At 47.6% G+C, this 23,386-nt stretch overlaps 1 protein-coding gene across 2 annotated transcripts in view; it reads left to right on the plus strand.

Moving 5' to 3' along the window:
* SLC1A7 (solute carrier family 1 member 7) overlaps positions 1–23,386 on the plus strand; it is a 52,105-nt gene that overhangs the window by 658 nt on the left and 28,061 nt on the right. For both annotated transcript variants that reach the window (XM_066269170.1, XM_066269171.1), the window contains exon 2: positions 6,669–6,748. In XM_066269170.1, the coding sequence (XP_066125267.1) occupies positions 6,669–6,748 (80 nt within the window). The remainder of the gene's footprint in view (positions 1–6,668; positions 6,749–23,386) is intronic.

Below are 23,386 nucleotides of genomic sequence, written 5' to 3' on the forward strand. Positions count from 1 at the left end.
GAGACCTAGAAGGTGGGGGGAGGTAGGCAGAGGGGACAGCAGGAGCGAGGCACAGAGGCATGAGGGATTTGGGGGGGGGGGTGCCACAAGCTCTTCATGGCAGCTGGAACGAACTCTGTGAGGCCTCCAGAATCCCATCAGCAAGCGTGGACGTGGGGCAAAAATTCCAAATTTCATAAAATTCTTCTTCCTGATAGTTCACTGATAGATAATATAAACTCTACAACTGGGGCTCAAGCCATCACATATGTCTTCCTTTAAAGGGGAAATACCCCTTCCTTGGCAATTGAGCCACTCTTCTTATAGTGATACTGCTAACCTGCTATCAGTTATTTAGGGAGAAGCATGGACTCTGGAGGCAGAGAAACCCTGAACTTTGACTGTACTAGTAAGTGGCTGTGTGGGCCCAGGCAGAATCCTATCTCCTTTCTGGGCCTCAGTTTTCGTATCTGTAAAATGGAGTGGGGGCACTGTATGTCCACTAGAACTATTGAGAGGTAGACAAGGATTCATCAGTGCCTGGCATATCATGGGTGCTTAGTGAAGGTGACTTCCATCCTCCCTCCCTTATCTACCTGTCCAAGTCCTACCTACAGCAAGACCACTTCCTATTCCATCTCTTCTAAAAATTCTTCTAGACCTGCCCATATCTAAAGTAATGCTGTCCTCCCACACTCAGCCCATGCTCACCCCTCCATTGGGACCCAGCTGCTCTTGCTTCAGGGCCATTTGTGTAGGAGTCTATTTCTCCCTTCAGTCTTACACTTGCTGACTATCACATGGGCTTTCTTGAACCAAAATGTGAGCTTAGCTCAGTGCTTATCACAGAGAGAAGCATCAACTATCCGCTGAATGAAACTGGCAATGGCACAAACAATCTGCTCTCTACTTTCTTTAATTTTTCCTCAACAACAAAAATATATTTTCTGCAGGAAGATTATTTTGTGAAAACAAGTTGGAATGCCTATTATTAAAAGCCAAACTCTTCTGGGACCTCCTTTGCCAAAGCTGCCTTCCCCATCTGTTTGGAAATGCAAATATATTCCAGTCTGGATTAACCTGCCAGATAAACTGAAGGAAGGATGTGGAGTCTTAGAACAATTATTTGGCAAGAATTGACTTTCTCAGCATCTTACTTTGAAACCCAGGAGTTGTTTGTTTGATCTCTGCCTGTGACTCAGAAATCAAACCCTTCTTATTTTGTAAGCTTATGCAACAGGAAAAAATCATAAACAATTTGCAAAATGGTAGAAAGTCCTATTTGAGAAAAGAACTTACACAATCACAAGATTTGTAATTTAGAACTTTTTTTGAAATGAGTAATTCATTTAAAAACATAGATCATTTTGAGAGCTCCGGTTAAACCACGGCGGATTTACAATTGCACCCATTTTCCTTTCCTTCTTGGAATTCTACCAAAATTATAGTAATAGAATGTTTAAAAAATATAAACTCTGAAGAACTAAGAGAATGTAAAAGGAGACAGTTGAGAAAAGTCAACTGACTATAATAAATGAGGCAATTGGGAAATGGATGGAGTTAAATGATCTCATTTAGGAGCTCACTGGAGGCTAAAGTCTTGTCTGTAGAAGCAGATACCACACCAGTTTATCTTGGAGAACTCCAGAGGGGCTCTGGACCTGAACGAGCAAGGTGTCGCAGGAGGCAGGGGTGAAGCGCGGAGCTGAGATCAGGGACTTTGGTTGGAACTTTGCGATTGGAACAGTCAGACCCCTAGGTCACTTCCAGTTCATGTAATCAGGGAACCCCTTATCCAACCATCTCTACCCCCTGACTGTCCCAAAAAACCAGAGGAGCTTGACTTAGGGATATTGGACCCACCCATTTGTGTTAAGGGAAAGGAGGTGGTGAGGTGCATGCTGCAAACAGATTAGTGGACATCTGCATTCTGAGTGTGGGATCCCCATAAGACTGATGTCAGCTGGGCTTAGGCACAACCCTCCCATCCCAGTCAAAGGTAGGAAAGACTTCTCTCCATGAAACCTCAGAGAAAAGCTCTCCACATTCTGCTATAAAGGAGATTCCTCCCCCATTCCACTCTGTCCCCAGCAAAAGAGTCAGATCATTATCCACCACCCTTCCTTAAGTTGACAAGTCCAGCCCATGTATACAGAAGTTTAGTGCCTCACACTCATATATGAGCAGAAAGCCGAAGTCAAAGTTTCTAACATGAATGACAGAGACTAAACAAACAACAACAAAGGAGGTCTCTAATGAAGCAGAGACGATGTAGGGAGTAGAAGAACACTTTTTAAATCTTAAATTCTTTGAAGATAGAAAATACAGTGACCATAAAACAGAAAGGGATACAAAAAGAAGGCACAATCCAAGAACAAGAAAGAGCTTTTGGAAATTAAAAATAGATGAGCCAATGTCTATAACTTGTTTTTATTGCTTAATCCCTTCACCTTTTCCACCAAGGCTCTTAACTCCCATCCCCTCTGGCAAAAACAAACAAACAAACAAAAACCACTATGGACACAGACAACAGTATGGGGATGGCAGGAGGGAAAGAGGGGCCGGGGAGGTGGAGAGGGAAGAGGGGGTAGATGGTGATGGGAGGACACTTGATTTGGGTGATGAACACACAATACAACATACAGATGATATCTTGTAGAATTGTGCACCTGAAACCCGTGTAATTTTATTAACCAATGTCACCCCAATAAATTCAATTAAAATTTCTAAAAAAAATAGATGAGCCAAGATTAAAATATCAATAGCTGGGCCTGACCTGTGGGTCAAGCATCGACCTGGAAATGCTGAGGTCGCTGGTTTGGAACCCTGGGCTTGTCTGGTCAGGGCACATATGGGAGTTGACGCTTCCTGCTCCTCCCCCTTTGTCTCCCTCTCTCTCTCTCTCTCTCACTCACTCTCTTTCCTCTATAAAATGAATAATAATAATAATAATAAAAACAATAGCTGGGACAAAGTTGCAGAAATCTCCCAAAAAGTAAAACAGAGATGAAAACAGGAAAAGAAAATTAGAATGTCTAACATCCAACTCTTTAATCAGAGTTTTAGAGAGCACTAACAGAAAAAGGAAGACAAAAATTCACAGAGAATACAAGAAAGTTCTTCAGAAATGAAGGGTATGCAGAGCATGATGAATTTTTTAAAAAGGAAGAAGAAAATCTTATACCATGGTACATCACCATAGAAATTACAGAAAATTGGAGACAAATAGATAATCATTAAATGGATCTGAGGGAATAGAACAAGTCTGTAAAAAATAGGAAGTGAGTTTAGCTCCAAACATTTTAAGCAACCCTGGAATCTAGGGACAAAGGGTACGTGTGTTTAAAATTTGGAGGGGAAATTCTTTCAAACTAAGAATCATATGTGGCTAGACTACTATCAGAGGTAAAGGTAAAATAAAGGCATTTTTACTCATATAATAACTCAGAAATATCTCTCCCAGGCCCTGGCCGGTTGGCTCAGCGGTAGAGCGTCGGCCTAGCGTGCGGAGGACCCGGGTTCGATTCCCGGCCAGGGCACACAGGAGAAGCGCCCATTTGCTTCTCCACCCCTCCGCCGCGCCTTCCTCTCTGTCTCTCTCTTCCCCTCCCGCAGCCAAGGCTCCATTGGAGCAAAGATGGCCCGGGCGCTGGGGATGGCTCTGTGGCCTCTGCCCCAGGCGCTAGAGTGGCTCTGGTCGCAACATGGCGACACCCAGGAGGGTCGCAACATGGCGACGCCCAGGATGGGCAGAGCGTCCGCCCCTGGTGGGCGTGCCGGGTGGATCCCGGTCGGGCGCATGCGGGAGTCTGTCTGACTGTCTCCTGTTTCCAGCTTCAGAAAAATGCAAAAAAAAAAAAAAAAAAAAAAAAGAAATATCTCTCCCATTCACTGTTACTGAGAAAGGAACCTAAGGAGATGTTCCAGCAAAAAAAGGCAGTACACCAAGAAGACAAGGGATCCAAGAAAAAGGGGATTCTATACAGGAGAAAGTTCCAGAATGACAGTAAAGCAGTGTCAGGACAACCACTGGGCCCAGAGAGCAATCTGTCCAAACTGGAATGGGAACATGGAGAGCTCTTTCACTGAGGTCTCAAGGAGCATAAAAAGGAACTGATGTGGTTGAGTATATAGAAAATACTCTCTTTAGGCCTTTTTAAAGAGATGTTAAAGCATTTGGATGAAATTAGCGGGTGGTTCACAGAAAAAAAAAGACAAATGAAAAATCACTCAATTATTAACTGCAGGAAACTTAGGTTGTACAAAAAATGAGGTTGTACAAAAAAGGTTGTAGCATATTACTAGGTTCAACAGTGAACAATATTTTATCCTCAGAATATTGTAAACCTTGACTATTAATTTAATGATATAATGGTGAAATTGTAGGAAGAAAATGGAAAAAGGAACTAAGTCTTCAGCTGTAATGGCAGATGTCAAAAAGGGAAGGTAACATATCAAAAAGCTATATCTAGAAATAGTATTATAGCCTGACCAGGTGGTGGTGCAGTGGATAGAGCGTCAGACTGGGATGCGGAGGACCCAGGTTCGAGACCCCAAGGTCGCCAGCTTGAGCATGGGCTCATCTGGTTTGAGCAAAAAAGCTCACCAGCTTGGACCCAAGGTCGTTGGCTCGAGCAAGGGGTTACTTGGTCTGCTGAAGGCCCACGGTCAAGGCACATATGAGAAAGCAATCAATGAACAACTAAGGTGTTGCAACGAAAAACTAATGATTGATGCTTCTCATCTCTCTCCGTTTCTGTCTGTCTGTCCCTATCTATCCCTTTCTCTGACTCTCTCTCTCTGTCTCTGTTAAAAAAAAATAGAAATAGTATTATAACCACGTTATTTAGAAATAACAATACTAAGGAAAATAGTTAAAGGAGCTGAGGGTGTTTACTCCTGGAAAGTTGAGATTGAGACAGAGATGGGGGAGAAAGGGGTTACCTTTTTATCATTATAGTACTATTTAAATTAAAGAATATACACACGGGCCTGACCTGTGGTGGCGCAGTGGATAAAGCGTCGACCTGGAAATGCTGAGGTTGCCGGTTCGAAACCCTGGGCTTGCCTGGTCAAGGCACATATGGGAGTTGATGCTTCCAGCTCCTCCCTCCTTCTCTCTCTCTGTCTCTTCTCTCTCTCTCTCTCTCTCTCTGTCTCTCCCTCTCCTCTCTAAAAAATGAATAAATAAAAAATAAATAAAATCAATAAATGAAATCTTTAAAAAAAAAGAATATACACACGGGTTAAAATTAATTAAAAATACATAGCCACGATTGGTATATTTTTAAAGTAGAATTTCTAGCGCATTGGAAATTGTAGCAGAACAGGATAGGAGCCTGGTTTCTGGTCCTCACTGTTGCTAACTCACTCTGTGGGGCAAGTCACCTCCTTCTCCTGGCTCAACTTCCTCCTCTACAAAATGAGTCAGTTGGGCTAAAAGACCTCTAAAAATCCCTTCTCAGACCCAAAGTTCTATGATTTGGAGTTTTTCAAATCATCAGACCATTAACTAAGTGTTATGTTTGGCTTTGGTTTAAAAAAATAGCTGCAAATACAAAATTTTAACTTGGACGGTGTTTAAAAATCCGTGTACCAGTCTTACCACAGCCTTACCATTTGATGAAAGCGGCCTCAAACTTGGGTTGCCAGAAATAGCAAAACCGAACTAAATTAAATTTTAAAACAGCACCCGCAGCTAAGTTTGCATTTCAGATAAACAACAAATAATTTTTAGTATAAATAAAGAACAAATATTTGTTGTTTATCAGAAGTTCAAATTTTACTGAACTTAATAGTCCCTTCCCATTCACATGTTAGCTTCTTGTCATGTGACGGTTACTCAGGAGACAGTTGATTGGGCGAGAATTTAGCCCCTAATCCAAGTCCCGTGGATAGGCTGGAACCAGCAGCCCACGAGGAAGCCCAACATAAGAATTCTGTCCAGAAGGGGCTCTTTATACTGAGGGGGTCTCACCAACCCAAACCAATTCTTTTTCAGCGTTTTAAATGTGAGAGACCTGCTGTGAGAAGGGCTGGGGAGACAAACAACAAACCCAACACAGAAGGAGAAACTGACTCAAGAATGCCATGGGCTGTTTATGAGTCAGTCTCCTCATAAAGTAGACTGAGAACTTCAAGGCAAAAACTGCCTAATTCATTTTGGGGCACCCAATGTGATGCCTGGCGCAGGAAGTGTCAAATGAATGTGTGAACATATGCAGCCCTGCCCTCATTCCTCTTACCATGTGCTGCCCAAGACAGTTTTTTATGAGGATAGACAATGAATGGTGCAGGGTGGAAAGAGCTGTTATGTATTGTGATTACTGAACGTTTACTCTCACCCAAGAACTCTGCAAAGTGTTTCATGTGCATCCTCTCATTTAAGCCTGCCAGTGAGCCTGTGGAGTGGTGATCGCCCTCATGTTACAGATGAGAAAATCTCAAAGAGGTTGAGTAGCTTCTTTAGGGCCACACGGCTAGTTATGAGATTGGTGGTGGTGGCGGGGAGCAATATTAGGACCCAAATCTGTTGGGCTCCAAAGTCCATGCTTTCTCCCCAGACTCTGCCATCCACGTTCTAGACAGGAGAGTGCGCATGAAACAGTGCTTTGAGGATTATAAAGAGCTGAGCAACTGTGAGAAGTCTGCACTGCCTGCTATAACCTTAGCTCTTGATGTGTTTTCAGGAAATTAGTTACTTCCAGTTTCCTGGAGAGCTCTTGATGAGGATGTTGAAGATGTTGATCCTACCGCTGGTGGTTTCCAGGTGAGGGGCAGGGTGTTGGCTGGGAGGGCTGGGGTGAGGAGGAGAGAGGATTCTGTACAGGTTCTGTCGGTACCCTATGCCTGCTGAGGGGCTGGACTGCACCTGTGGGGCCTTTATGGGCAGTAGCCTGTGGCACAGACTGCTGGAGTCTGAGCCGTTCAGTGGCACCAGTTATTTCAGTCTCATTCAATGGACTCTTTAGTGAGTCAAACAAGTGACTTAGAGTTATAGTATGAGACCTGACTTCAAGGTAGCTTGGGGTCAGGGGGTTCATGGATTGCTTCCCAGAGGACGATCTCTTTACAGTGAATGTAGGAAGGTGTTTGGAAAAGATAACTTTGGAAACACTCATGAGATGGTATCTTGGTTCAGCTGCTTACCGTACTGGCTGTGCAACTTTGGACAGATTATCAAACTTCTCTGAGCCTCACTTTCCTTATCTATAAAATGAAAATTAACACTTACTCCCAAGGGTTATTGTGAGGACTAGATGAGGCTGTATATTTGCATATGCTAAATGTTCCGATGGGCTGGACCACAGGGTGTGAGGGAGGGAGGGTGGGAGATAAATTGGGAGGGGTTTCTTGCTCAGTCATGAAAGACCCTAAATGCCAGCCAGGCTACAGAACTCAGACTTTACCCACAAGAGCAAGAGCCACAGGAAATCACTGAGGAACACCTGGTCTCTACCTCTGATGTGCTGGGTGACCTTGGGCAAGGCTCCTTTCTTTTCTAGATGTGTAATGAGCTAGCTGCTCCAGGTGGTATCTGAAAACCCTTTGCTCTGAGGCCATGGGTTTGGAACCCTCACTTCCCAGGACTTCTCTGCAGGGAGGGAAGTGGACAAACCTCTGAGTCCTGGAGGGCGTAGGAGGCTCCGTGCCCTGCAGCAGGGTCATCAGCCTCCCTGCTCTTGAGGAATAAGACAGTTCCTCCCTCCTTTCCCTGTAGTGTCATGGACACAATGCTCCCCAGGCCCAGAGGCCACTTAATGGTACTTTCTGCTCCCACCAAGGAGGCCTTGTCCAGCATAGGTCAACTTCTTGATGGCAATATTTAGCTCTCTCAAGACATTCTTCAAGGCTCTGCTGCTGCTGAAATGCCCCCTCCCTCTGGAAGCTTCCCCTGACTCCTCAACACACTCTAGTGGTTGCCTCATTCATCCTCATGCATCTTCTGATCATTCACTGAGCCAGTGAATCTGTCAAAGTTACCAGTGGCCTCCATGTTGCTAAGCCAGAGGCCACTCTCAGTTCCTGCTCACATAACCTCTCCACAGTGACGAATACACTTGATTCAGCCCCTGATCATCTCTTCCCTCCTGGAATCCTCTTTCCCACGGCCTTACACTCTCCTGGTTCTTCGCTTGCTCTCTGTGCCTCCATCTCAGGTTCTCTCCCTCTACCCACCCTGTAAATGTTGAAATTTCTTAGGCTTTAATATCCCATCTATAAAGTCTAACACTCCTTAATATCAATATTGATATTCCTTCCAGACTCTCCACTCCACACAACACTATCACACATTGTGTGTGTGTGTGTGTGTGTGTGTGTGTGTGTGTGTGTATATATATATATATTCAATTGTTGACTAGTTTCTTTTTTTTTTTTTTTTTTTTGGTGAGAGGAGGGGAGATAGCAAGGCAGACTCCTGCATGCACCCTGATGGGGATTCACCCAGCAACCCCATGTGGGCCCATGCTCGAGTTCCAAGTTATTTTTAGTGCTTGAGGCTGTGGCAGCCTGGAGCTGACACTTGAACCAATCGAGCTACTGGCTGTGGGAGAGGAAGAGGGAGATAAGGGAGACAGGAAGAGGAAGAGAAGTAAATGGCTGCTTCTTCTGTGTGCTCTGACCAGGGATCAAACCTGGGACGTCCATATGTTAGGCCAATGTTCTGTCCCCTGAGCCACCCACCAGGGCCGACTGCTCTCTGCCTCGGCCCTTTTTTTTATCTTCCATGGTACCATAAACTCTGTAAAAGGCAGAGACAACATTCTGGTGAAGTTCTACTCTGGACCTAGCCAAATGCCTGGCACACAGTAGGTGCTCGTTAATACTTGGCAAGTGAATTAATGAATGAATTTAATAGTCATGCATTGCGCTTCCTGGTTACTGGGCCCTGTACTGGGCGCTGCAGACAGTGTTGGGTGAGGCTCAGTCCCTAAGGAGACATGAGAAAATGGACAGTTACATAATAGCTAAATAAGTCAATGGAGGAAGCACAGGACTCCCCTGCTACCTTTCTTTCCAGTTTTATTGCAAAATAGAGCACAAGACTCTTGTTAGGTGGCTTTATCATCCTTTACTGCTCACCATCCTTCCTGCCTCTTACTTCCTGTGTGGACCCTATAGTCAAATAGAATTAGGTTCCCATCCTGTCTCTGCCATTATTTAGCTGTGTGACCTGGGGCAAGTCATTTAACTTAAAAGAAATCCTTAAGTCAGCGAGTCAGAGGTCTAGGTCCTAGATCTACTGGCAGCACAGATTTTCATGTGATCTTGGCTAAGGCACTCCTCATCCTGGGCCACAATTTACCCAGTTTATCTAGTGACTAAGGACCTGTTCAGCTGTTCCAGTCTGGACTCTCCAAGGCCTGATCTCTCTCCACCAGTCCAGAGCGCTTTCTCTTGGCTGGAAATGGAATGTGGTCTAACTTGAGAAAAGCCAGTGTGCGCTCATACATTTTGTTTGTTTATTATACAGTCTGGGCAACTGCGTCATTGAAAGAAAAGCAGCGCTTTCAAATGTTCCTACTATGGGAGAGTTCAACCTTCTTGAGAGGAATGACACATTTCTGAGCCCCAATCCCCCATGTCCCTGAACTCTGCTTTCTTTACCTTCAGCTGGTCTATAATCCATCCATCCATCCATCCATCCATCCACCCATCCACCCATCCATCCATCATTCCACCTCCCACAGCTCCCTGAGCTCTTGCTCTGGCTGGCCCAGGACGGGGCATCCTGGTCCTTGAGGAACAACGACTTTGGTGTGGGAATTGTCCTTCAGGACTGAACAAAGTCACCAAAGCTGCTTTGAAAATGCAGATGTCAGGCCTCATGCTGGGCTTACAGAACCAGACTTCCGAGGGGTCCAAGCAGGTGTTTGTTTTAAAAGTTCCAGAAGTGTTCTAATAGCTAAGTAAAAAACAAACCCTGATGTCTGGGATCAGGCCTTCTGGCTGGAGCTACAGAGCCTGGCATGAGGGCTGCAGCCCTTCGGGCCCCAGGGGCTCCAAGCTGTAACCCCTGGAGACAAGGCTCTTCTGTAGTGTAATTGCTTCAAGGCCCTGGGAGGACATACATTTACTTCTAGTTCCAATAACCTGCAAGTCCGGGCCCCAAATCCTGGCACTCACGACTCTAAATGCTCTAGCCCCTTTTCCAGGAGAACCTGCCACCTCTGGAGGCACGCTGGTCACCTCATTAGTCCCTAAGCATGCCACAACTCTTCTACCTCCACACGTTAGCCCATGTTGTTCCCCCTTTCACAATGCCTTCTTTTCCTCTTAATTAGTCAAGTCCCATTCTATGTTCAAGACACAGCTCAAGTTTCTGCCCCCCAGTTCTTCATTTACTGATAAAGATTGGTGATGACCTGTCTCCACTGCTGACGCTGCTTGTAGCCCTGGAGGTACTCAGCATTGTTAGTTAAATGAATTTGCAGTCACAGCTGGCATGCCACATTATGGGGTACCCGTGCCCTGTTTTGTACAGTAGTGACACAGAAATAAGTCAGTACTCCTACCTGGACTAGCCACTCATGAGGCTAAACAAGAAGTGCCCCTTCCAAGGCGTAGGACCCATCTCAACTCCTCCGTGTACATCACTGTATTTTTATGTGCTACTGTGGGGGTCAGGTTCATGTCCCCCTTTGTCATTCACACTTATCTCTACTGGGTAGTCAGTGTAACAGATTTTTGCAAGAGACGGAAATGTAATAGACAAGCAAAGGCGGATGAAGAGATGTAAAGAAGTATGGGCAGCAATAGTGGAGACTGATGCAAGGGATGAAAAGACCCTGGGCTTGCCTTGGAAGGTGTCACCATCACCATCTGGCAGGGAGACAGTCACAGAGACACTTTGTTCCAGAGAAAGGAGGCCCAGGGGGAGGGCGCTGAGTCCAGCTGGCTTGGGCTGGAGCCCAATTCAGTCACTCTTCTCACAGTCTGGCACCTTCCAGCTTGGGCCTCTTTTCACTACGATCTACTGCAAACCAGCACCTAGCTTGAGCCCTGCCTCAGGTAGGCATGCCATAGCCCAGCTGAGTGCAAACTACCCCTGGCCAGTAGTGGCCCCCTCGGTCACAATGAGGGCAGTGAGCAGACAGCACAGGCGGGGGTGGCTGAGAGTCTGCAAGAGGCTCCAGGGGAAGAACAGGAGCTTTGGGGTCACGCACTAGATATGTGAACTTAACCAGGTCTCTTAGCATCTGAGTAATGAATGACCTTCTCTGTCAAAATGGGAAGAACACCTCCTTGCCTCACGGGGTTTTTCTGAGAATGAAATATGATAATGAACACCCAGCATGGATCCTGATACATTTTGGATGTCACATGTTTTTCTAACTTATTAAAGCTTCACAAGGCTTTTCCGAGGCCGGTGAGATGCTTCACCGAGCCCTGTCGCTCTGCACCTGCTCTCAGCAGGCACTCCCTTTGGGCCATTCCTCCTGCTTCTTTTACTTAACTCCACAGCTTGGCACTTCCTCTGCAAAGTCAGCCTTGACTCAGGCACACTTGGGTGCTCCCTCAACATCGGTCCAAACCTGCATGAGTCCTGCACAGCTGTGTGGACTGCAGCCTTCATGGGGCGTGGGCCAGGTTCCATGCATCCGCACGTAACACACCATCACCTGTGCGCGGAGCCGTCCCCCACGCCCAGACTGGAGAAGCCGCCTCATTGACCGTGAATTCCTAGGCTTACTGCCTCTTGCTTTCCTCTGCCTTCACATTCCTACAACCAGGCATGAGGCACAACCTTCGCCAGTATCCTGTCCACACACATACCCCTTGTTTCAAGTAGGTTTGTAAGTTTTGCAACTTCACTGACAGTTGGGAGCAAGATCACAAATAAGGATCACACTGAGGAATGTAAGCCCCTCAGCCATCTCCTGGTTCTCTTTCTCTCTTTCTCCGTATATTAGTTATCTATTGCTGGCTAACAAATGACCACAAACAGTGACCTACCGGTTTCCATGGCCAGGCTTTGGTGGGTGGGTGGGGTCTCACAAGGCTGCAATCAAAGTGTCAGCTGGACTAGACTGTGTTGTCAACTGCAGAGCTGGCCAGGGAAGAAATCATTTCCTTGTGGCTGTTTGTCTGAGGGCCCAGCTTCTTAATGGCTATCAGCTAGAGGCCCCCTCTGTTCCTCAAGGCAATTCCCTGCCTTCTGCCCTCTCCAAAGATAGTTCCCAGCATGGCTCTTTGCTTTGTCAAGGCCAGGAGTATGATCCCTCACTCTGCAGTCTTCTAAGACAAAATCTCACCTAGCATAATCATAGGAGTGTCATCACATCACCTTTGCCATATTCTATTAAAAGCAAGTCACAGGTTACCCTCACACTCACGGAGGAAGATTATACAAGGGCGTGGATCATCAGGGGTCACCTTAGAGCAAGGGGTCCCCAAACTTTCTACACAGGGGGCCAGTTCACTGTCCCTCAGACTGTTGGAGGGCCGGACTATAAAAAAAACTATGAACAAATCCCTATGCACACTGCACATATCTTATTTTAAAGTAAAAAAACAAAACAGGAACAAATACAATATTTAAAATAAAGAACAAGTAAATTTAAATCAACAAACTGACCAGTATTTCAATGGGAACTATGCTCCTCTCACTGACCACCAATGAATGAGGTGCCCCTTCTGGAAGTACGGTGGGGGCTGGATAAATGGCCACAGGGGGCCGTAGTTTGGGGACCCCTGTCTTAGAGTGTGTCCACCTGTCTCTCTCCCTGCACCTTTTTCTGTCTACCTCTATTCCAAGAACAGCCAGAAACCCTATCCTCCTTGTCTTTCAAAAGTCACCTCCACTTGTGCTCTGTTCCCGGAGTGGGGTGGGGTAGAGGTGCTGCTCAGCTTCTGGTTCAAGTGGAAGGATAACTCCCTTGCCATAAAAAAATTATAAATAATATTAATTTCTCTCTTTCACAGGGACATCTTGGGGTCTAGTACATAGTAGGTGCCTAATAAGTGCTTTTTAAGTGATAAGAGCAATAGAAAGGCCATTGAAGCAGAATTCAGGGAAGTTTCAGGATAGCATTTGAACTAAGGATGTTAGGAGTTGTCTTTTTTAAGATTTTATTTATTGATTTTAGAGAGAGAGAGGAATTGAAGGGAAGAGTGGGAAGCATCAACTCATTGTAGTTGCTTCTTATATGTGCCTTTACTGGACAAGTACAGGGTTTCAAACAGGAGACCTCAGCATTCCAGGTCAACACTTTATTCACTGCGCCACCACAGGTCAGGCAAGAGTTATCTTTTAAAGATGTTTTGTACTTTAAAAAATTATATAAACAAATTACGAACGGGGTGGGAGGGAATCCTCCTACCATCACACAATTCTGTCACTGTTCTCCTTTTTCCTGTTTGTTTTTGCCATTCTTAGTAGTGAGTCCACCAGGCCTGGGTGTGGTCCTCGGCTGACTGGTTCACAAGCTCTACCTTGTCTGACTGAGCTCCAGAGCTGGTCAGGCTTGTCCTCTGACACTGACAAGACAAGACCAGATAAACCAAATGCTGCCCTGGCCAGGTAGCTCAGTTGGTTAGAGCATCGTTCCAAAGCACAGAGGTTTGATCCCCAGGGCAGGCCCATGCAGGAACAGATCAGTGTTCCTCTCTCTCTCTCTCTCTCTCTCTCTCTCTCTCTCTGTTTCTCTCTCGATTAGTGTTCCTCTCTCTCTCTCTCTCTCTCTGTTTCTCTCCCGATTAGTGTTCCTCTCTCTCTCTCTCTCTCTCTGTTTCTCTCCCGATTAGTGTTCCTCTCTCTCTCTCTCTCTCTCTGTTTCTCTCCCGATTAGTGTTCCTCTCTCTCTCTCTCTCTCTCTCTCTCTCTGTTTCTCTCCCTTCCTCTCTCACTAAAATCAATAAAAGTAAATACTTTTGAAAAATACTTTTAAAAACACCCAAATGCCAATTTATTTATTCACAGAGATAAATAAATAAATTCTAAGAGGGCAGATGCACACAGTTTCCGGCCAGAGCGTTTCTCCCTAAGGATCACCGCTCGGGGAACCCACTGGTTAAATCTGTTTGTTGGCAGGAAAACTTATTCAATTGTATAACCGATGTGGATCCAGGTTTGCCATTTTTAGTTAATTTCTGGGGTCCCACCTGGTAGAGTTCCACCGTATGTTCATGTAACCGAAGTGACTTTAGGTACATATGCTGTGAAAAGTGAGAAAACTAGTTTGAAGGAGACAGGAGCTCTTCCATTCAGAGCCATGCTCCCAAGTGAACGTACCATGGGCGGCGGGTCTGCTGGTCGCGAAGCCAGTCTCAGTTCTTACACGCCTCTCACAGGGTATTTCCCTACAGCCATTGTGATTCTAGGCCACGAAATGGGGTTGTCTGGGGTGTTTTGACATCGTGGCCTCTAAGTGTATGGAGACTGCTTCTGCTGGTGTTCACCTAATGAAACATCAGCCCATTCCAAAATTGGGAGGAAAGTGGTTTGAGTGAGTTATGTGAAACTACACTTCCTGAGCTCTAGAAGCAACCTGATGTACTGACTTGAGAACTGAGTGCCCTGAATGACCCTACTCCTCTGTACAAGCAGGAATCCCAGTGTCTTCCTCTCGAGCCCGCACCCCACAGGCCAAGGCCAGCTTACCACATTCACTGAAAGCTTCAGGCCAACTACAGTAGGTAAAAAGAGAACGGGAACATCCTGCCACTAGCGCTGTTGCTCTGGTTCCTTCCACACGAGGTCGCTGTTGAACACAGGTCCTGCGTGGTCAGGTTCAAGGCTGCACACTACCCCTGCAGGGGCATATTCCTGTTCAAGCCACAGGGATGCCCTGCTTTGACTCCTATATCCCAGCAAAGCGCTCAATCATTGTTCCTCAAAGCCTTAGTCATACCCTGAGCTTAATTCCCTGGGGTCAAGCCCTGAATCCCTTTTACTTCCTGGTTGGTTAGCCCTAGGGGCCTTTAGTGCCAACAGACCTTGATCATGGGCACCCTAAGTATACCTGGACCCTAACTTCATGTCATAGGTTGCAAGGGTTGTGATCTTAGTCTCTTCTCTCAGAAGGCCCCTGAGCCTCTTATGCAAATTGGTGTACTTTTTCATAACTCTGCAGATCTTAAGGTCCCAAGGAGGGGCACTTCCATAAAATCACTCAATTCTCTCTCTTTCCCTGGACAATGTGTGCCTTCTTACCTTACATTTTCCATTTGAAAAATTCTTCCAAAAACAAGATCAGCTGCAAGGAGATTTGCTGTCTCTACCTATGAACATAGAGGCCTCAGACAAAATTTAGAAGATTCTGCCTCTCATTACATTGGCCTAGGAACTAATAGTCTGATGGCTCGTACTTCAGCAGCATTGTCATGCCTTGAACTAGGGTCCCTCCCCCGTGGGTGGCGTTTGGATGGGTGCTGAGTGGTTCGCCACCCTTAGCTGTCTGCTCTGTGCTCTTCTGCTGACTGGTCCCATGCTAACTACATCTTCTCTCATTAAAAAATTTGAGCCTTTTGGGCCTTGGGAGCCTTCATTTCCTGTTTTCTCCCAGTAATGACACTTGTCACCACTCTGATCCTTTTGTTAATTTATAGTTTAACCTAAAGAATACTGGCAACTTCTGTTTTTTAAGTTCTTGGGGGATACTTACTGTTACTTCTGCAAGCATACATCTGCTTTTTTCTTTTTCATTTAACATGATGTTATAGGAATTGTCATGCTCCACTCTCGTCTTCATAACCTGTTTTACTCTTCCACTTAGGGCTGGAGCAGAGTTTGCAAAGCCCTTTGCCTTCACTAGACATCTAGGAAGCTACTGGATATGCTGTTAGGGCATCACTACCCCCAGAACTCTACATTTACCTGAGTCTTTTATTTAGCACATCCTTAGCCTCAGCCATAAAACAGACACAACACACCCTGGCCGGATACCTCAGTTGGTTAGAGCATTGTCCTGGAGCACTGAGGTTTGCTCTGTGACCAGGTTCAATTTCTGGTCAGGGCACATTTGGGAACAAATCAATCAGTGTTCCTATCTCTCTCTCTCTCTCTCTCTCTCTCTCTCTCCCTTCCTCTCTGTAAGTCAATAAAATAAACACTTTAAAAAATTAAAAAAAAAAAAACAACAGACACAACATCACCTGCATATTTACAAACCAGTCTCCAGCAGGTGCTTGTGTGTGTGTGTGCGTGCGTGTGTGTGTGTGTGTTCTATTATAGCCCCACTGAAACCAGAGTTCGCCTCTAACCCTGAGAAGTCAACTGAGCCCTGTTTTCACACATCCCCAGACCAAACAACACGGGGAACCAGGGGTGGGTCAAACCAGCATCTGGATCCAGCGAGGGCCTCCAGTTCTCCACTTGCTTTTTGCCAAACCCTCCTCTCCCCTCATTCTTCACTCTCTTAAACCATGCATCATTCAAGGAAAACTGAATCCATGTGTTTGTGATTCACTGAGGCTGAACATGGCAGAATGTTTTATAAGCTCCATATCTTAACAAAGAAATCCAGATGCATGTGTGGGTTTGTGTGTGGATGTGTGCTGCGTCTTCACATGTGTGTCGTGTGCATGTGTGTTCCTCTGTATGTACTACTTTCCTTTCTATTTCTTGTAGGAATGTTAAACTGATTTTTCTTAGAATCAGGAAATTGTGTTTGGCCAAAGAAACCCAACACTCCCTTCTCCCCCTTCCTAAGGAACTCTAGTTTGGCAGAAAACTCCCAAACACCCACGTCCTAACTTATTGGAAATGGTCCTGGGCCAAGCAGCCATCACAGTCTGGTTTGGGAACCAGTGTGCAGGGGGCAGCTTCTCCGGGCTGCCCAGGACCAACAGGGATTGAGAGGGAGTTTGGAGGGTGGGCGGCCTGTGCTTGTGGACTCTTCCCCTCAAGCCCTGGGCAACTATTCTTAGCAGAACTCTGCTGACCTCGCTGACGGGAGCCCTGGGATCTGTCTTTGGCCTTGTTGCCCAGTCAGCTGACTGCCTTACTCATCAAGTGGGGAAACATGGCCTAGCTGTGGGCTGCGGGTGGGGTCAGACCATTAGCCTGGTGACTACCCAAAACTCCCAGACTGTATCGATTCACCCATCACAGGCTTCCATGTTCTTTCCTCCTCCCAGTTAGAGTTCCTACTCATCCTTCAAGGACCAACTCATCAGTCACCTTCTCTGGGAAGCCTAGCCTGATGCCCAGGCTGGGCTATACTTGCCCTTGGTCTCTCTCAGTCCTAGCCACAACCCAGGGTTTTGTGTTGTCCAGCCACAGGTCTCTTAAGCTGCTGGACAGAGCTCTTTTTTGTGTTTGACAGAGACAGAGAGAGAGAGAGAGACAGAGAGAGGGACAGATAGAGACAGACAGACAGGATGGGAAAGAGATGAGAAGCGTCAAGTTTTCTTTGTGGCTCCTTAGTTGTTCATTGATTGCTTTCTCATATGTGCCCTGACTGGGGGGCTCCAGCAGAGCAAGTGGCCCCTTGCTCAAGCCAGCGACCTTGGGCTTCAAGCCAGTGACCTTTAAATTCAAGCCAGCGACCATGGGGTCATGTCTATGATCCCACGCTCAAGCCAGTGACCCCATGCTCAAGCTGGTGAGCCCGCACTCAACCTGGCAACCTCAGGGTTTCAAACGTGGGTCCTCTGTGTCCCAGTTCGATGCTCTATCCACTGTGCCACCACCTGGTCAGGCTAGGCAGAGATCTTTGAGGACAACAAACCCCCCTCATTCAGCTCTGGAACCTCACAGCACCCCGAGTAAATGTCCAACATGGGGTGGGCTAGGAACATCTCTGAGTCTGGGAAGGTGGGTGAGGTTTTAAAAAAGCTCCTGTACTCTTCTCTGTGGGGAATGCAAGACCCTCACTGGAGAGGGCTTCACGTGACATGGGAGAGCCTGGCTGGGGTTGGCCCAGCCAGAGCCTTGGGGCTGTAGACACCAGGAGCCCGGCTGGGGAGGAGGAGCAGGAGACTGGGGCACCCATAGGCTCTGCTGGTGTCTTTCCTTCCTCATGGAGCTGGGCTCCTAACCGTGGCTTGTTGGCACTTGTCATAACCAGCCATGACAAGCATCCCAAGGAAACTGTTCCTCACAGTAGAGGCGACAACCTACAACTGTAGAGCAAAGGAATGGACACTCTGGCTCCCTCACACCTGACACTCTTTGACTCAGGAGAAAGAGAGGGGTAGGGATTCAGCTCATGTGGAGTTGGGAACTGCACTTGGCCCTATCGCCCTTGGGAACGCAGCCTTCCCAGTGGAAAGTGGTGGAGAATGATCGATGGTCAGACTGTGCTGAGCTCTCCAAGGGCTGCAGCTGTGCTTCCTCCCGCTTTTGCTTCTGATTCAGTTCAAGCTTATTATTTGTAAGCCCTAGTCAAGCACCATCTTGGTGCCCAGGGGCCAGGGAAGGAGTGTCCCACCAGGCCCATGTCCAACTGTGGTCTGTGTGCCACCCTCTATTCCTGTCTCTCCCTCCCCACCTCCTACACTCTGAGCGGGCACTCCCACCCCGCTCCTCCCCCCACACACCATGGAATCTAAAGTGAAACCAAAGAGGTTGGGTCTGTGCGACTCCAGAGGGCAGGGCTGGGCCCAGCACGGGGAGTCCTCTTCCCAGGAGGCAGATTTTGTTCTGGCACCAGGAAGGACTTTCTAATAAGCATAACTAGCCCATGATAAAGGTAGAGCATTCTCTATCCTCTGAGGTGTGCAAACAGAGGCAGTAGAGGAATTTCTGCTCTGCTCTCGACATGGGGGGCTGGGACCAGATAACCCAGACTTCAGCCAAGTGGGAGTCTGGGCATCCTGCCTCAGGTCTTAGAAGGAGCTGGCTTGAGGGTGGGAGTATAGCAGACCATCTGGGAAGCATAATTCTGCACTAACGTGGCACTTGCTGTCAGCTGCTGGGCCTGTCATCTGCCGGGGTGGGGTGGGGAGTAAGCAGAATGCTTGTAAGAGCTGAGGGGACTCCCACAGACCCCAGATGCCTCCTTCTGGTTGCCTGTCCAGTGGAATCCCTGCAGCTGCATCCCAGAGGCCAGCTTGGGAGAGCCTCCCTGACTAGGTCAGCTGAGGCCAGAGCCCAAGGACTTGGCCATGGGGCTCAGAGCTCCATCCTCCAGGATATTGTGAATATGGATGTTGTCAGGCTAGTAGACCAGGGTTCAAATCTACTTACACACTGTGTGACTTTAGCAAGTTGCCTGCACACTTCAGTGACTGGGAATTCACTACTTCTCAAGGTGGTTCCCTTCAAGGTGGGACAGCTCTGTTTGTTAAAAGTTATTCCTGGTGCTGAGCTGAGATCTGCTTCCCTGTGGCTTTCCCCAGCAATCCCAGCATCCCCCAGGTCTGCCCTTCCCCAGGTTCCACAGCCCTGTCCCCTCAGCTGCCTCCTCCAGGCCTGCGTCACTGTCACCTGCCACCTACCCAGCCGCCCTCTGTGGGACACACACCTCCCTCCTCTGGTCCTTTCCCAGTGGACCTCAATGTCAGGGAAGGTCCAGGTCCCCTTCAACAAGTTGCCCAGGCTTCTGGCCCCACAGGGGGAAGGACCACCAGTGCTTCTGCAGCCCCATTCCCCAGGTGACTCGCCAAGGTAGAAGCAAACAGACCCCAGAGGCCCCTTCCCATGTGCTGCTGCTGAGGCTCAGCCTCCCTCCCCTTCCAACCGAGAGCCTGTGCTCGCCCAGCAATTGAAGCCAACATGCATATGGCCCAACGTGTCCGTGTTCAGTTTCATCATGTCAGAATTGGCCCGTGGTCCCAGCCTGCTGGGGTCTGCTTAGTCCCAACTCCCTCATCCAACACATTAGCTGTTCCTCCCAGCTCCCTGTCCTCTACAGATCCGATCCACATGCTGTCAGTGGGCTTGGCCAAGCCATTGATAAAAACAAGCAGGACAGGGAGGGCTAAAAGCAGAGCCTGGAAGCACACCTTTGGGGACCCTGTTGGGTTCCCTTCACTCAGACGAGGACATCGTCTTCAATTGTCACTCCTAAAAGTTTCCATCTGTTCCCAAGAGTTCTAGTGCCAAATGCCTCAACGTCACATAGACACAGGGTGCCAGGGGCATTCCTCTAAACCTGGCAAGGAAACCGAAGCTGGTCCAGGTGACTTGTTTTCAGGGAACCCACAATGGGTGCTTACGGACATCTGAGCTCACAGGTTGTCATTTTAACAATCCAGACTTCCACCCTGGCTTAACATCACACCCATCAACTAACCTGCACCCAGGGTAGGCCAGGCCCTGGGCTCTGAGGACCCAGAGCTGAGCCAGATTTGGCCTTTGCCTGGAGGGGCTCACCTGCTGGAGCAGGTGGTCACAGAACAGTGAGTGCTAATAATTAAAGTGTATTGAGTACACGTACTGATTATGTACCCGGCACTATTCTAAACCTAGATTAACCTTCACACGAAACCATCATTGTCCCCATTTTATCTTCCTGTGGAAACTGAGGCACATGGAGGCTCAGGACCTTGTCCAAGGGCTCCCATTTATGAGGGATGCAGGCAGGAGCACACAGGGGATGCCTGGCGTAGCCTGGTGGGCTCCAGAGGGAGGTGGTGCTAAGCGGAGACTTGATAAATGAGTAGCAGCAGTAGGAGAGGAGCAGAAAGGAAAGCAGGGAGGGCAGGGGCAAGGGGACTGGGTTCCTTCACGGCTTCCCTCAGCACTTGTTCCTGCCAGCCTCTGGTGTGCCAGAGCCAGGCCCTGGGGACTCAGGGGTAAGCTTACAAGGCAGAGTGCCCTGGAATGAACTGGGAAGCACAGGGTGCCCTGGGGAGGAAGGTGAGAGGGCTGTCAGGGAAGGCTTCCTGAAGGAGGTGATATCTAAACTGATTTTGGAAAGGACAAGTAGAAAATTGAGAAGATGTGTGGGGAGAGGGAGATAAGAGTCAGGCTGAAGGAACAGCCAGTACAACAGTGATTCAAAGAGTAGTGGAGAAACTGAGGTATCCTCAGCAGCTCCAGTGAGGACAAGGCGAGTGACCCGGAGCCGTGAAGGAGTATGAACAATTCCTGAGGACTCCAAACAGGGAGTACCCCAGCAGTCTGTGTGGCCTTTCTGCCCTCCAAAGTGAAGTATGCAAGCAGTAGTGGGTACCACAGGGTGTTAGATGGTGTGAAAACGGGTGCCTTTTCTCCCTCCACAAGGAGTCTGGCAGCTGCTGCCTCCCTTCCCCCACCCCTGCAAGTAGAGCAATTACCAGACTGAAATAGGCTGGGCTCCAACTCTCCAGTCACCACAATCTCTTGAACTGCCATCCCTGGACGCTGGGTGGTGGAGAGATGGCTTGGGAGGGAGCCCAGACCTCTGGGCTTCCTGAGGCTCTTCCCCAGGGCCCTTGGGATTTGTGGGTTCCCAGGAGCACCTAGCCACGCTGGGAGTTGGGGCAGCAAGGTTGTCTATTCTTTTCTCACCGTAAATCACAGAGCCAGGGGGACACTTGAGGTCATCCTCATGGAACTGCCCACTCAATCTGGAAGCATCCCAACAGGTGGCCATTCAGGCTCCACTTGGATACCTCCAAAGCTGGGGAGGTCACCGCCACAAATCTGAGGGCTGTGGCTATTGGGCAGGTCATGAACTCTGAGAGTTGTACTAAAGAGGGCATTATGTGAACTGAGTCACATTAAAATCATGGTCAGCCAAACCAGGAGACCTTTTTCTTCACAGGAATTACACTAAGTCTGGACCACAGAGAGGCACTGTGGGAGAGGGTGAGGCCCATGGGGCTCCTAAACCAGAAATCCCATTTCAGTTTTGACTGGACTCAACAACTCACCAGCTGGGTGGCTTGGCCGGTTATTTCTACCTGCTGAGCTATATTTTCCTTATCTGTAACTGAAATGGCACCCTCCAATAAGATTGTCAATCATTGTAAATGACTGTCGAACACTTGCAATGAGGCTAGTTCAACTGAGGAGCTGAACCTTTAAAAAAATTAATTTAAATTTAAGTTTAAAAGCCTGAAGCAGTTTTATAAACATTTTAATAGACATTTTTATATTGATTTCACATTGAAATAATATTTTGGATATACTGGGTTAAAGTATTATTAAAATTAATTTCAGCAAAAAGGAATTTCACCCATTTCTTTTTAATTTGACTACTAGAACATTTAAAGTTGCAAATGTGACTCACGTTGTAACTGGACAGGGCAGTGCTGACTCAGGATATTGAAGATCATATTAGGTGGGTGTTCAAGTGTTCAGAGTCAGTTAAGCCCCTGACAAATTATGGTTGCCGAGTACTCAAGGAGTGTGTTTTCCATTATACAAGCAAGACATGCTCATTCTAGTAATAGAGAATGTGGGAAAACATTAAAAACAAAAAATACCCATAATTCCACCACCTCAAAATAGCTATTATTAAACTTTCTTTCTAGAGCTTTTTTCTATGCATGTCCAAGTGACCTAATACTCCTTGCAAACTATCCTAGCCAGCTTTAGGTTCTCAGAAAGATCCCTTTAACAGCTTGGCCCAAAAGTCTGGGACCTCAAGGAAGCGCCATCAGCTAAGGGCAGGATTTTGAATTTTCTTCCTTATCGCTGGGTTCTGGAGTGGGCACCAGTCTGGGGAGGGCAGGGGCTGCTCTGTTGGCTGTGGCCAGAAATTCCCTCTCTATCTGCTCCTATCTCTGTCGATAACCTCTCTCCAGCCAGTGCGGAAACCCTTTCTATTCCATGGGGACAGAGAGAAGTTCCAGGTGGAACTGCTTGGGTCCCAGGTGGTGGAATTCTTTCCATTTCATTCATCAGCCCCCTGCTTTCCAGAGCCCCTGAGTCAGGGGTCCCCTCTTACTATATCTGGAGCCCACACTCCCTCCCATTCCCCCTCCAGGTCTGTCCCAGAGTTGCACCATCCCCGTGTTAGACCTCTGCTTCCTCAGGGTGACCCTTGGCCCCTGTCTAAAACCTGACTTTCACCTGCATCCGTCTCCTGAGCAGCCCTTCGGGCACATCTGTATGGGTGTCTGGAGCGCCAGCCTGGAGAGGGATCCGTCCCAGGAGCCACAGGGCTCCCTGCAGAACTGGGAGCTGTCCTGTACCCTGCTCTCGCCACTTCAAGTACGAAAGTCTTTCTGATGACACCACCTCTAATGGCTGCTTAGATCTCCACTGCAGGAATACCTGTAACTTTTCATCTCATCTACATTGATGATTTCTTAAGTTGGTCCCAAGCTTTTGCTCTTAGAAATACCTGCACACTTTGGTTTACTCTGATATTCTCAAATCCAGGGAATTCTCAGTTCTCCGTTCTCAGACATCCAGCCAATTCTGTTAGACGAGTTGTGCCAGATCCCACCCTCCCCGTGTCTCCCTTTGCCGGCACACCAGGCCGCCACATGTCTGAGTTTAGTCTATCTTCTCTGCCTCACGTATCACCAGGCCTCAAATACGACCCGAGCTCTGACCACATTAATCATTACAGTGTTCCCGTAT

This window comes from Saccopteryx bilineata, chromosome 3 (genome assembly GCF_036850765.1).
Source record: "Saccopteryx bilineata isolate mSacBil1 chromosome 3, mSacBil1_pri_phased_curated, whole genome shotgun sequence".
Lineage (NCBI taxonomy): Eukaryota > Metazoa > Chordata > Mammalia > Chiroptera > Emballonuridae > Saccopteryx > Saccopteryx bilineata.